Raw genomic sequence first — 15,333 nt, 5'->3', positions numbered from 1 at the left:
TAAATAGCGGAGAGGTTAAGCATGGCGACACCACAGCCTCTCCTGGGTGTGCCACGTGGTGGAAGGTCACTCTGGAGGTGCAAAATTTGCATACTCCTGGCAAGGATTTGAAGTAGAAGAGCCCAAGGACTCCATCCAAAGAAGATTTAAGGCAAAAATTGCAGTTTTGGAAGTACAGGGAGCTTTTGAAAAAAAGATTGCTAAAAATCCAAAAATAAAGATCCAAAATATTGCGATATTTTTCACCTTCAGCAAAGTATAAAAATGGCAGTTTTTGGATTGTTCAGGTGGGGTAACACAGGGGGACATGCATAAACCTCTAAACTGTGAAATCCAGACCCAACCCCCCCTCACAGGCTGTGACAGCCTTACTCACTGTGACCTGTGCTGATAAATGTACTGCAGCTTGCCTCAGCTCTCTTATAGTAGCTGGAATGAGAGTATCACTGCCTCATGCTGGGAATGCCTCTTCAATGCTGTTCTTCTGGCTGCCAGTCAAACACAGTACCTGACCATACCTATACCACCGCAGACCAACTGACATGCTAAGGAAAAGAATGGAGGCGAAAACATAGCTGGTGCCCTGCGAGACGCCGCTAAGCCTTCAAACGATGCCTAACAGCCTCCATTCGAACCCCTGCTAAACAGAACATGAGGAAAAAGCGGAGATGGCCCCGAGCAACAAATGCAGGCTGGCTAAAAGGTACCACCAGGGATTAGCCTGTCAGCTGTGTGTTCTCTAGGCAGGCAGAGCTAAAGAAACGCTTTGAGCACAAAGAAAACCCTGTAAAGGGATGAAAAAATACCAATGAAAATAAGAAAAGGAGAGGAGCAGAACAGAAACATTCCTTCAGGCTAGCGTGCAGAAGGGAAAAAATACAGGTGGCAGTAGAGCTCTCAATGAAGTACAGGAGGGTCAGAGAAAAATTCCAGAGTGGATTCCTTTTGCAGATGGCTCGCAGCCATTCAAAGATAATCCACTTGTCTAGATTGTCTCACCTATTGCACTGGAAATCCTTTTTCTTAAAAGTAGTTTATAGTATGGGGAGCTATTATGTGGGGATATAGTACTGGAGATCTCAACATTGTGGCAGATGCCAAATTAAAACCAGAATATTCAAGACTTTCAAACACCCAGAGGGGAATATCAATCAATTACTATAACTACAATCCCCAAATATAACCCAAGAAAAGTGGATAGCACTACAACCAATTGCCTACAGCCCCACATTAGTAGGAGGGATCAATAAATATATGTATATCTCCAATATAGTGCTACAGTCCAAGCTATGGTGTGCCGGAAACCAGGGCTCCTGGCTTAACATGTGAAGCGAGACTCAATTTCAAGTCACGCTGTGCACCATCATAGACCTCCCTAGTGCACAACTCAAAATAGAATTAATAATATATAAAGTGCTAGTGCTAATACAAAAGTAATAACTTATAACAAAAGATTGCAGTGCTATCAACATTTCAAGTTAAAAGTTCAAAACCAGCGAAGTGAATATATTGTTCTGAGGTAGCTGCCCAGTATTTGCATGTCCAGTGTTCTAAATTGTCAATTCAATTTCCCAACTCGGCATAACACAAACTCCAAATTTAACTTAGCTCAAGTGGTCCAGTTTCAGGTCGATACCCTTCTTCAGGAGCTGTGAAGGACACAATTTGTAGAAAATAAGGCAAGCCGCCGATTTTGAAGTGCCGCTGGCGAGAAGGGAGAAAGACGCCAAGCTGAGCACAGTGTCATGAATTCAAAGGAAAAACTTTATGGACAACGTATTCACAAACAGCCACTCGTACTCACAAGAGAGCACTCCATTCTATGGTATCGTTAAGTCCCATAGGACTGACAGTATCCAATTCGATGATCCAATATTGCTCTCGTAGGTGAACATAAGCTCTTTTGTCCCCTACCCAGGTTATCGGTATTTGTTCAAGTACTAACCACCTCATATCGCTAAATGCATGAACCTTCTCCAGACAGTGGGAAATCGCTGGGGCAAATCTAACTTCATGTAACAGTCTAACTTTATGCTCAGACAGTCTAGTACGTACCTAGCATATGGTACACCCCACATACATAAGTAGGCAGTGGCATATGATGACATAAATCACGCCAGAGGATTTACATGTGGTACAGCTCTTGAGGCTTTAACTCTTACCAGTAGCGGGATGTTTAAAGGTATCTCCCCTTAGGGAGAGCTCACACACTGCACAATTCTCACACGCCCTGTGACCTCGACACCTCGCAGAACCAAGTCCTTTACTCAAGGTTTTAACTGTGGTTCAATAAACAAAGTTAAACATAAAAAAGTTTTGAATGGCTGTTTTTATTTGGTATTAAAAGGACATCGGTGCACGTGAAGATTCAGTAAGGCATTAATTTCAAAAGAAAAAAAGAAAAGGGAACTAGAACGTACCAGTAGGTAAGTAGCTATGGCAACATCTTCATATACAAACTTTTCAGGATCTGTTACTTCAGGCCATACCTTTGAACAACAACAACAAAAAAGGTCAGCAGATTCCTATTTTTTATTTATTCCCACCTACATTAATATGATTTTCATTCAGTTTCCACTTGACGTTTACTGCAAGCAGTAATTTTCTTCTGTCACATAATCACTTCTATGTATTATAGTTTTATGCATCACAGAAATGCATTGCGAAATGAAGTGTCCAATGCCGCCATTTGACTGGCTATCAGATATCTTCTCTCTCTCCTCTCCTGAATCCCTTCTATAACATGTCAGCCATGAACTAGATGTAGGACCAAATAGGGTTAAGTAAGCAGATGCTAATCACTGTGCTATTAGTCTGACGCTTCATTTTTCATGACCATTTAAATCTTTCCAGCTTACCGGTTGTGCTTGGGTAAGGAAGGGAGAGGAAGGAGCGAGGGAGTTTGCTGCTCCAGACTGCTGCCTGCTTCTGCCACTTCGGGGCTTGAGGGAGGAGGGCTTTATGGTTCAGAACTGCTGACGCGCTGGTGCTTTGGGGCAGGAGGGGGGTTGGTAGGTGATTCGGGGCTTGAGGGAGGGAAGATTTGCAGCTCAGGATGTTGCCGCTGGCGCTTCGGGGAACTTTTTTTTCCACCGGCGATTTTTCTTCCAGTTGTGTGAGAGTCCTGGATAACTGAGATCCATTTAACCGAGACTCTACTATACTTCAAGCATTTTCCCTATTTGTTCCGGTGGGCTCACAATCTATCTAATGTACCTGGAGCAGTGGAGGATTAAAATGACTTGCCCAGGGTCACAGGGAGCAGCACAGGTTTGAACCTACAACCTCAGGGTGCTGAGGCTGTAGCTCTAATCAATACACCACACTCTACTCTTCAAGCCTGGGCTTGAAGAAACTCTTTCAAACCACCCTTCCAACTGATTAGCAACACCACAATGTGTGCACAAAATGAAACGGTTCTTGTCATGCAGTTTAAAACAACAACAAAAAAAGGCAATTTCATGACATAGTCTAAAATTTCATGACTATCTATGGATAGCAAGATGCAGTTTCAGCTTCAATGAGAAGATTTTTAACAATTGCCAGCTTCCTATTCATAGTGAATCTAATTTTTCAGGTTAGTTTCTGCGTTTGGTATAGTAACCAATTTTTCTGCATATGCTTTTATGTCTCATTGTATTTACTACCTGTACATAGTAAAAAGGAGATGTATTGTGACATTCAGGTTTTACTTCCATTGAAAACAATGGAAGTAAAACCTGGATGTCTGAATCCATCCTCCTTTTTCTGAACCCGTATGGTAATTCTATAAGAGGGATTATTTTAGAAGCTCTATGCAAGATTTCCACGTGGAAATGCCAGTATTTACATGCATATATTGCATACACATCAACAAACTGATCTCAGAAAGCCAGAAATCCAGACTGCGCAGAGACTTCAAAGAGGTTTGGCTTGGGAAGGTCTTAAAATCTACACATGTATTCTCCATTTTCACAAGGCAAATATGGTATATGTGAATGAGGAAAAAGCTCCACATCAGCTTTTACACCTGCTTAAGGGCACATATGCTGTTTGGTTTTTTATTTAAGTTTTCATTTTGGCCAGGGTTTTGCTCAAGGGATTAAGGGAGTCAATTATCTTTAATCCCATGTGGTTTTTATCCACCTCTAAAATGAAGCCATGCTAAAATTGTGGTCTCACTATTTAAAACAGACGTCACGTGTAGAGAATGACACGGTGGTTGTTACCTGCGGCTAGCCACAGGTAACCCACCGAAACGGGGAGAGAAAAAATAGTGGTCGTGTGGGGACAGGGACAAGGCTATTCACGCCCCATGGAGCGGTGAATGGTCTTGTCTCCGCAGTGAAACAATCATAGATTGCGCAGTTCAGAATCCCCTCCCGATTGCTGCATCCCGCATCCTGCCATCTCCCTCCCTCAACTTCAGCTTAGGTGCCGACTTTAATTCTTCTTCTCCCAGCGGCACGCTTTCAATAAGCCGCGTGCACGGCTGCTTGAGTTGTTGAATCTTCTCCTCTGTTGCAACTTCCTGTTTCCGGTTGCATCAGAGAAGATTCAACAATTCAAGCAGCTGCGCATGCGCGGCTTATTGAAAGCGTGCCGTTGGGAGAAGAAGAATTAAAGTCAGAATCTAAGGTGAGGTGGAGGGAGATTGCAGGGTGCGGCAATCGGGCGGGAGGGGGATGCTGGACAGCACGACCCGTGATCGCGCATGTTCCCTCATACTAGAAAGGAGGCATTGAAAGGAAAAGAAATGCTGGGCCAAGGGGAAGAAGAGGGAGAGAAATATTAAAGCCATAGGCAGGAAAAAAAGGGGAACCAGATGTTGGAAGCAGGGGGGTAGAAAGAGGGAAAGAAGCTAGATGGGGTTGGATAGAAGAGATGGTGAAACCAAATTGCAAGTACTAAGGAAGTATCAGTAAATACAGGAGTGCAAAAATTACTTCCTATCAATTTCTAAATAGACATTTTTTTAGAGTTTTTTTCAATTTTCTTAAAGAAATGTTTATTTATTTCTTAAAATAAGAAAATTGAAAAAAACTCTAAAAAATTGTTTAAAACACTAAAAAAGCCATTTGCCGATGAATGAGAACTGTGACTGATGAGATGCAACACATAAAAGTGTGCTAGATGATTCAGTCTCTGAGGCATGGCGATGTCTATTTAGAAATTGATAGGAAGTAATTTTTGCACTCCTGTTGGATAGAAGAGACACATTGGTGTGGAAGAGGAAGAGAGGGGAAATTTGGACACAGGAAGGTAACAGAAACAGAGTGGAAATTATGTGCATGGGGCATAGGGACAGAGACATAAAGGGGACATACATGGGGATGGTATATGGACACAGGGGGGCAATGCCAGATACAGAGGGGAGATATTAGAAATGGAGAAAATGGGAACACAAAAGCGAGATGGTTTGTGGGGATGAGACGGGACTGAGCTCGAAGGCTCCGGCGGCTTGCACAAATTATATTGTAATGCGCCACGAAGCTAAGAGGGAGGGAAGGAGATGGTCGGACCGCGTGAGAGCTGCTGAAGGGCGGTAGAAAGGAACAGAAGCTGAAGGGGGTGGCGAGAGGGAAGGGTGGTGGTGGAAAGGAATGGAAAAGATGCTGAAGGGGGTGGAGAGGAACAGACGCTAAAGGGAAATGTGGAAGACAGAGTGGGGAGAAGATGCTAAAGGGAAATGAGGAACAGAGAGCGGGGAGAAGACACTAAAGGGAAATGGGGAACAGAGAGTGGAGAGAAGACGCTGAAGGGAAATGGGGAACAGAGAGTGGGGAGAAGACGCTGAAGGGAAATGGGGAACAGAGAGTGGGGAGAAGACGCTGAAGGGAAATGGGGAACAGAGAGTGGGGAGAAGACTATGGTCCTCTTTTACTAAACCGCAATAGTGGTTTTTAGTGCAGGGAGCTTATGAGCATCGAGAGCAGCACAGGGCATTCAGCGCAGCTTCCTGCGCTAAAAACTGCTATCGCGGTTTAGTAAAAGGGGAGGGGGTATTATTTGTCTATTTTTGTATAGTTGATACTGAGGTGACATGGCATATTTTAAAGTCATCTGCCTTGACCTCTGATAAAACCCCTGAATACAAATGATAATTAAACATTTTCTCTACGTACAGTGTGCTTTGTGTTTTTTAAAATTTTATTGTTGGTAGATCATTTTGACTTGGCCATTTTAAAAGTAACTTGCAAGCCAAAAAAGTGTGGGCACCCCTGCACTAGATAGTCTAGAAATGTACTTTTACAAATACCATTTCAAGACAGAGAACTGGTTCTCTGTCTTGGTATAAAAATGCTTTTAAAAGTTTTCTGAATCTGAGATAGTGGTGAAGGAAGCGATCAGAGACAAGAAGACTTCGTTTAAGGAATGGAAAAGGTCAAAAATGGACGAAAACTGGAAAAAGCACAAACAACATCAAATCAGATCAGCTACCCACCCTCATCCCACTATCCTCTGGCACCACATTGCAGCTTGAGCACTCATGCAAAGTTCTGGGCATCATCATTGATTCCACACTGTCCTTCAACGACCACCTTAATTCCTTAGTAAAAAAATGCTTTTTCAATCTTCACATGTTAAGGAAAGTGAGATCCTGCTTCCATCATCAACACTTTGCTGTCCTCGTACAATCCATCATTCTTTCCAGACTGGATTACTATAACTCCATCTACTTAAGCCTAACAAAGAAAAGCCTTCATAGACTCCAGCGGATTCAGAACACCGCGGCTAAACTAATCTTCGCAAAAAGCAAATTTGACCATGTCTCCCCGCTTCTGTCTAAGCTTCACTGGCTCCCAGTAATCCTTAAGGTTCACTACAAATGCGCCTGCCTAACCTTCAAGTCTCTACACGGCATCCTGCCTCCCCTTTTTCCACTATCTTGGAACTCCTCTAATCCCAACACCACCAGATCCACTCAAAAATTCAAACTATCCTTCCCCTCTTTAAAAGGCATATCCCATGCAGGAAAATTAGGGACTTCCCTCTTCTTCAGGATCACCAAACTCTGGAACAGCTTTACTACCCCGCTTCGGAGCCTGACCTCCCTCCAACTCTTCCGAAAACATTTGAAAACTTGGCTTTTCTCTAAAATGCAATGACCCCTCCCTCTTCGATATACTAAGTCCCTCTAAACTTCTCTTTCTAAGTCTTTCTACTTTTCATTGTAGTTCCTTTCTATATCAATTCTTGTAAACCGTGCCGAGCTCTACTTCTGTGGAGATAATGCGGTATACAAACTTAAGGTTTAGTTTAGTTTAGCAGGTGCCATAAGGCGGTAAGAAGGGCCAAGAGAGACTACGAGTCAAGGAGGTGAAAAACTTCAAGCCATTCTTTCAATATATTAAGGGGAAACGACCTGCGAAGAAAGCAGTGGGGCCGTTGGATGACCATGGAATAAAGGGAGTGCTAAAGGAGGACAAAGCCATCACCGACAAACTGAACATATTTTTTGCGTCTGTATTTACCGAAGAGAATATACAGAACATACTAGAAGCCGACAGACTATACGCAGGAAATGAAGACGGGAAACTGACGAGGTTGACGGTCAGTCTAGAAGAGGTATGCAGGCAGATTGATAGGCTTAAAAACGATAAATTCCCGTAACTAGATGGCATCCTTCCGAGGGTAATCAAGGAACTGAAAGGGGCTATAGCTGAACTGCTTCAACTAACAGTCAATCTGTTGATCAAATTGGGAAGGATTCCGGAAGACTGGAAGGTGGTGAATGTTACGCCGATCTTCAAGAAAGCTTCGAGGGGAGATCCGGGAAACTACAGACCGGCGAGTCTGACCTCGGTACCGGGAAAGATGGTAGAGGCGTTGATAAAGGACCGCATCATTGATCACCTTGACAGACACGATCTGATGAGGACCAGCCAGCACTGGAAAAGCGTCACGAGTGGAGCGCCACAGGGATCAGTGCTCGGATCTGTGCTCTTTAGCATATTTATAAACGACCTAGAAATTGGTTCGACGAGTGAGGTGATTAAATTTGCAGACTATACAATGTTATTCAGAGTAGTGAAGACACGGGAGGATAGCGAAGACCTGCAACGTAACATAAACACTCTCGAGAAATGGGCTGCGACATGGCAAATGAGGTTTAATGTGGATACACAAATATAGGATGTCCGGTGCCTTACTTGGAGAGACCCCCCCAGGAAAGAGACTTGGCAATACTAGTCAATAAGTCGATGAAGCCATCCACGCAATGTGTGGCGGTGGCGAAAAGGGTGAACAGAATGCTAGGAATGATTAAGAAGGGGATCACGAGCAGATCAGAGAGGGTTATCATGCAGCTGTACCAGGCCATGGTACACCCTCACCTGGAGTACTAAGTCCAGCACTGGTCGCCGTACATGTAGGATACGGTACTACTCGAAAGGGTTCAGAGAAGAGCGACCAAAATGGTTAAGGGGCTGGAGGAGTTGTCATACAGTGAGAGGTTAGAGAAACTGGGCCTCTTCTCCCTTGAAAAGAGGAGACTGAGAGGGGACATGATCAAAATATTCAAGATAATGAAGGGAATAGACTTAGTAGAGATAAAGACAGGTTGTTCACCCTCTCCAATGTAGAGAACGAGAGGGCACTCTCTAAAGTTAAAAGGGGATAGATTCCGTAGAAACATATGGAAGTTATCTTCACCCAGAGAGTGGTAGAAAACTGAACGGTCTTCCGGAGGCTGTTATAGGGGAAAACACCCTCCAGGGATTCGAGACAAATTCCTGCTGAACCAGAACATACGCAGGTAAGGCTAGTCTCAGTTAGGGCACTGGTCTTTGACCTAAGGGAGCGGACTGCTGGGCACAATGGACCACTGGTCTGACACAGCAGCAGCAATTCTTATGTTCTTATGTAAGTGGTAGTTGGTTCCAGCATTTTGCTAACTAATATTGGATGGATAAGGTAATCTGCCTAGTAGACTTTATATTGTTGCATGCTGGGAATTTTTAGTGTCTCTATGTAATCCCACATAACCCCTCTATTTCTTCTTCTCTAAGTAAGTATCTCCCTGCTCCTTATACCAACTAGGCTTTCTAGCATGCTGTTTTGGCCGCCACCAAGAGGATGCTCCATACATTCAACTTTTTCTCCATGAAGAAATCTGTTTATCTCCTTTGAGCTTCATATTACGATCTTATGTTCTAGAGCAGTGGTTCCCAACCCTGGCCTGGAAGACAGCCAGTCGGATTTTTGGGAAAACCCTATATGAATATGCATGAGAGCAGATTTGCCTCTAATGGAGATGATAGGCATGCAAATCTGCTCCATGCATATTCATTAGGGCTATCCTGAAAACCTGACTGGCTGGGTTGGGAACCACTGTTCTAGAGAACTTTCCTTTAAAAGAAAAAGATTGCTTCTTGCATATTATTTTTATGTTTGAATTATTTGCATATTTATAGACAAAGATGACAGTCAGGTAATGGACAAGGTCTCTTATTTTTCATGGATTTAGAATTGGATCATGATAAAACAGACTAGCTTCACAGAATCTTTTTTAAGTATCCATTGGTAATAAATAGCACATCATCAGGCAATATGGAATTCTTGAATAGTATGGTATTTTTCTCTGCTTACCTTGACCATTTCTTTATATTTGGCTTTCAGTCTTTGGTAAAGCTCACAGTATCTAGCCACTGAAACAAGTGACAAGGTATTTTTAAATTCACTCTTCTTGTTCTCTGTAGACCATTTAGCCAGCTTAGACAATAATTCATTGCCTAGCCAAGAGGTTTTGGGATATACAGTTCCATCTGAATCCCAACTATCTGAACTTAATATTGAAATAGAAAGACACCTTCAAAATAAATAGAAAAAACATATTAATACTATTTACATTTAGACAATTAAGCTCACTATACTAAATGTTCCACCTTTTCCCCCTCAAAACAGATGACATGTTTTACTTTGGTTTCATTTTTGCGCACATGCAGGATTTAAAACACTCTTTCTTTGAAGACACCAGCTTTCACTTCCAGCCCTGGACAGAATTGGTTTCAAGCTCTGCATTCTTACCTAAACTAATAGAGAAAGGAAGACTACAGGAAGGCACCAGCACAGGGTTCCCACTAAAAATTATACCTCTAACTAGGATCTGCACACCAGTTGATTCAATATCTTCTCATGCAGAGAAAAAGTCAGAAGGGAAGATTTAGCTTTGCCACTGTAGTTAGTGATTCCAATTAATAAGAATAACTAACGCCATGAAGTCAAAAAGCCATGCAGGCAAGCAGATGTCAGTGGAGGAAAGCAGGACAGAGATGAGGTAATAAGAGAAGATAAAGAAAGATGCTGAAAAGGACAGGGGAATAACAGAAATGCTAAATAAATGCTTCTGTATTCACAGAAATAAAAAAAAATTTGAAAAACATGGAGATGGACAGGATAGACTTAGATATTAAGGAAACTAGGAAGATCTGCTGAAGAATCCTTCTGGACAGATGAAGCTGTTTTGCAGGATTGGAAAAAGACTTAAAAACATAAGACTAGCCTTACTGGGTCAGACCAATGGTCCATCTAGCCCAGTATCCTGTCTTCATGGAGGCCAAGCTAAGTCATATCACAGAAGTAGCAGGGAAAAGTTGACAATTACAGGCTAGTTAATCTGATAAAATTCTGAATAAAAGAATAGCAAAGTATCTTGAACCTAATGGACCGCATGATCTGAAGTATCACATAAAATGGTTAAAAGGCTAGACACATCATAGTTTTATTACAGGGAGATTATTGACCCCTTTTACAAAGCCAAAAGTGCCCTGTAGCAAATGCTCAGATGCCCATTCAATTCCTTTGGGCATCTGAGCATCTACTGTGCTGGCCCCCGCTATTGGGCTTTCTAAAATGGGGCCTAGGTCAGATAAATCTGATTAATTTTTTTTGATTAGGCAACTAGAGAATCAAACAGTGAACAGGGTGCTGGATATGGTATACCTGGATTACAGAAAATCTTTTGATAGTATCTTACATAAGAGATCACAAACAAATTGAGTGGTCTGAGTTGGGTGAAGAACTTAAATTAGTGAACTGAATTAGAAAATAGTTGAAGGGGTAGAAAACAAAGGAGGGTCATTCTGACTAAAGAAAACTGACTATTGGAACACCTCAAGAACTGGTCCTTAAAGCTATTCTATTCTACATATTACTGTGAGATATTAAATGAGAGGGAAAAAACTTTTAGTTTTGTGCTAATGACACAAACAGTGGACACTTCTGAGAGAGAAAATAAGTGATTTAAGAGTGCCTGAATAACAGCAAACTGCTTGGGCTTCAATACTACATGAGTGCACAGTTATATATTTTTTGTCTCAGATCAGAAGAGCATACAGAATATATCCGTTTGTTGTCCTATAACATTTTTGATGTCAAAACCCAGCACAAACATTTATATGACACTTTAGTACACTCTTCATGTTATAATTCATTATGAAATATCTACCAATCTCACCATTCATCACCTATGACATGTGCAAGCTGAATTTGATAAATGTTGGTTTTTTTTATTCCAAAATATCCTTTATCATCTTCTCCCAAAGGAATGAATGTCACTGCTCCCTTCTGGACATCTGAAAAAGGTAAAATAGTACAATTTATAAAGGTGAAAGTATTTCATTACAATTTTTAGTGTGGGTTTGTCTTCAGTCTATTTTGGCCAAGACGTTTACAGCTAGGAAACTGCTGCACCAATACAGTATGACCTCATGATATTCAAGAAACATTTTCCTCTCAAATAGTGCTGCATTTGATGGGAACTATATTCTAATGCGAACTTTCATGATTAAGAACAGATTAGTTCTGCACCAATGCTGTAGAATACAAGGGGATGCTGAAAAGTTCTCAATCTAACCAAGAAGGGAATGATGTGGAGCCATGAAACTTACAAGTTATTCTACATATTCACCCCTAAGTTCAACACACTTGGAACATCATGTCTGAAGTTTCTGTAACCCTTCCAAAAAATACTGCTCAATGCTGGCGTTAGCATCTAGCGCGCAGCATTGTAGCGTGCACTATTCCGTGCATTAATAATAATAATTTATTTTCTTGTATACCGCCCAACCAGTAGACATTTCAGCACATGGTATAGTTTCATAGAACACACTATCTAAGTACAATCTAAAATTATATAATAAAAGTAATACAATTGTTAAAAACATTCAAGTACAATATTAAAAATTATTTAAAAAAATTAAAACATACTAAGGTTAAGATGTCTAGCAAGTCATGATCAAAAATGAGGATAACCATCTTTCAAAAATGGACATTTTCTTGACTGGATTTTTGGATGTCTTTCCAAAACGTCCAAACTCAGCCATCCTATCAAAAATGCCCCTCATTATATCCAATATGAAAACTTTATTTTATTTAATCCAACTAGGCCATAGTTTGGCACAATGTCTGCACCAGGAGTTATTACCTGTATCTAGAATATATTATGTACTGTATCCACAGTTCCAAGATACCAAGTAATCCGTTAGACATGTTGGAGTAAAGAGAATAAAGTCTTCATATTGGACCTATAGCACAGGTCTCCATTTTTACCCTTCCCCAGCTACCCGCTTTTGGTTTTTACCCACATATCCTATGGAGGTTTTACTACTCATTTGGCTCTATTTCTGTCTGAATAGCAATTAACCTCGTTACCATTAATTTAAAGGTGCTATGTGCTGGTGCCCACACAAAACTTTGGGTAGGGTTAGCTTGTGTACAAACATATTTTTTTGCATTTGTGTATCCACAAAATTATGCACTAAAACTGTACTAAACCTGTACAAAGTCTAGCATGCACATCGGCCTCTCCATCTCTTAAAAAAGGGAATTATACTACCACAAGTGGTTTATGTTTATATACATATAAGATCTAATTAATCTAGCTCATTGCGCTAAAAACTGCTAGTGCAGTTTAATAGAAGAGGCTGTAAATTTCAGTCCATTTTTATTATTACAGCAGCTGTCTTTTAAAACTTGCCACTCAAGCAGAGGAAGGCGCCATGTAGTACCCATAATACCAAGCTATTCTTGCTACCACTGGCCAGAATTATCAGATTATGAGTATAGCATGGAGCACTAACTGTGTATGAGCTATCAAGAATGAACAATGAGGGTTATGGGTCCTGAAGAGGGCCAACAACAACCTATGCAAGATCAAAATATTCACATCCTTGAATGCCTATCAGGGAACATCCATGCTACAGCTCGGAAAAATGCTTAGGAAATATAATCCATGATTAGGCCACTAACAACCCACCCATTCAGTACAAACTAAACTGTGTTTTCACGGCTTTAATATATTGTATACCAACATAAATAGTTGATATGCACCAAAATGAACCAATAACTTTTTCTTCTGAATCATTTTACCCAAATCCCCCCTCCACACACACACACACACAAATGATGTCCTTTTTTGTTTCAAAAACACTGAAATCCACAGGAAAATAACCCATCCTAAAAAATGAAACCACCTGCTCCCTGGACACACACTAGGTTTACTATGCAACAAAAATATTATTATATTAGATCTAGTCCTATATATTAAAATGTTAAACATTTTCTATTTTGATCCAAATATAACAAAGGAGATTTCAAGTCTGTCTATCTAGCCTTTTGAAAGTTCCTCTGAGTTTAAGCTATTTGGGGGCATAAATTAAGACATGAACTGGGATCACTATGTGGAAATGGAGAGTTAAAGTTGTGCTTTTTCATCAATGTATCAGCACACGTAATCAGACAACAGAATGGGTAGGTCAAGGGACCATGACCCCATTAATATTTTGCCCATTACAGCAATTAGAGGACTTGGGGCGGGAGTGGTGCTGATTAGCGGTTTAGTGGCCCTTCCAACAACAACAACAACAAAATGCCCCGTGACTCGCTATGAAGGTTTGCTATTGCTCCCCCACCCATAGTCAAACTCAGTTTCGCAAGTTGTTCCCTTCTGGTTTCCATTTTCTTCTATACCTTTAATAATTAATTCTTTTCTTGAAGAGGTCGAGCCGTAGTGAGGGTTTGACTTGGGGATGAGTGTCCTCCGTACAAAATCAAACCCCGAAAAGATTTTATCTAAAACACCAGCGTCCCCACAGATCCCCATGAAGCTCAATACGTCGTTGTGCTGGGCGAGCTCACGCAAGACATCTCCAAGCCGAAACCCCGCACTAGTTCTTCCCGTCCCACCCTTTTCTCGACAGGTTTCCGGACAGGGCCCTTCGGTTCCCAGCTCCCTCTCATGTGCACAAAAAGGCACCGTGGGGCCTTCACTACTCTCTTCCTCCTCTTCGGTCCAGGCACCACACAGCCTCTTGTTCACCACCTGAGGCCTCCGCACCCAGATATCCACCGCCGCCCAGAAGCCGTCAGGGAGCAACCCAGCGCCCTCGCCGCTGCCATCTCTCACCCGCATTGCCCCAAGAACAGCCATAGCCTGCCCTAGGGTTGTAGGATGATGACGTCAGAGAAGGAAATGGGAGTCGCGAAGAGTGACGTCATCGAGGAGGCGGTGCCAGGAACAAGGATCTTTAATCAAGGCTGAGCATAACGGTGAGGGGAGAGAAATTCTTGTGGCAAGCTGCTGGAGTTACTTGTGCACGGTGAGGGGGATTCAAGGAAGGGAGGGAGGGTGTTTAGCTGAGATTTGACACCGAAGAGGGGAGGGCTGAACGAATTCTGATGTTTGTTGTTGTTTTTTTTTAATTTAAGAGAGACCGCCATAAAGGGGAATGACAAGAGGGTGAATGTGTTACAAAATAGAAACCTAATTCTTCTCAAGGACCCAAAAGAGTAGATTTCTGTGCTGGATATGAGAAACTCTATATGACGCAAGTGTCAGAAATTATGGATGCATTATTGAGAAATATGAAATGCGAGATGTGGTAAGCGCTGGATGAAAAAGGAAGGCATTGGAGAACATAAACGTAAAGACCATTGTAAAGTTATAGAGATATTTGTTCCGTGTATTTCTTTTCAGCATTGCCAGAAATACGATCGTTTGGCTACGTTAAGTGCACGAATCGAAAGGTATTAAAGATGTCCGATAAACGGTACTCGGTAACTCATTCTAACAGTGTGTTACAGTGCCAAAGGACGAGCTTTATGAGTATCTTCAAAATAAACTTGTCTTGTGGTTCTTGACTCTCTTCCGCTGACTAGTCCTGGTTGCCTACAGCAAATCAGGTGAACCCACGTGAGTTCCTCCCACTTTCTTCCTCGCACCCAATCAGCGAAGCGAGCCCTGCGGAGAGGGTGGAGCTTGCTCGCCAGCTACTTCTAGTTAGTACTACGTAAGGTCTTCCTTAAGAAGCGTCTGCAACCAAGTGGCTGAGTACGTTTGCTTATTGGATTTTG

The 15,333-nt window shown here is 41.8% G+C and overlaps 2 protein-coding genes across 6 annotated transcripts in view; one reads left to right on the top strand and one right to left on the bottom strand.

Moving 5' to 3' along the window:
• TRMT44 (tRNA methyltransferase 44 homolog) overlaps positions 1-14,597 on the bottom strand; it is a 70,146-nt gene extending 55,549 nt beyond the window's left edge. Inside the window, exons 1-4 of one of the 2 annotated variants that reach the window (XM_033950152.1) lie at positions 13,951-14,596; positions 11,438-11,555; positions 9,571-9,790; positions 2,421-2,489 (exon numbers count right to left, since the gene is read on the bottom strand). In XM_033950152.1, coding sequence (XP_033806043.1) covers positions 2,421-2,489; positions 9,571-9,790; positions 11,438-11,555; positions 13,951-14,410 — 867 coding nt within the window. In that variant the 5' untranslated portion in view covers positions 14,411-14,596. Of the gene's footprint in view, positions 1-2,420; positions 2,490-9,570; positions 9,791-11,437; positions 11,556-13,950 lie in introns of both variants that reach the window. The other variant, XM_033950162.1, reaches the window with a different exon arrangement.
• ACOX3 (acyl-CoA oxidase 3, pristanoyl) overlaps positions 14,493-15,333 on the top strand; it is a 158,159-nt gene continuing 157,318 nt past the window's right edge. The window contains exon 1 of one of the 4 annotated variants that reach the window (XM_033950119.1): positions 14,493-14,529. The gene's annotated coding sequence lies outside the window, so the exon portion shown is untranslated. Of the gene's footprint in view, positions 14,580-14,779; positions 14,862-15,032; positions 15,311-15,333 lie in introns of those variants that run through there. The other 3 variants (XM_033950109.1, XM_033950138.1, XM_033950128.1) reach the window with 3 other exon arrangements.

Source organism: Geotrypetes seraphini, chromosome 1, assembly GCF_902459505.1.
Source record: "Geotrypetes seraphini chromosome 1, aGeoSer1.1, whole genome shotgun sequence".
NCBI lineage: Eukaryota > Metazoa > Chordata > Amphibia > Gymnophiona > Dermophiidae > Geotrypetes > Geotrypetes seraphini.
This window is presented reverse-complemented; position numbering and strand designations above follow the sequence as displayed.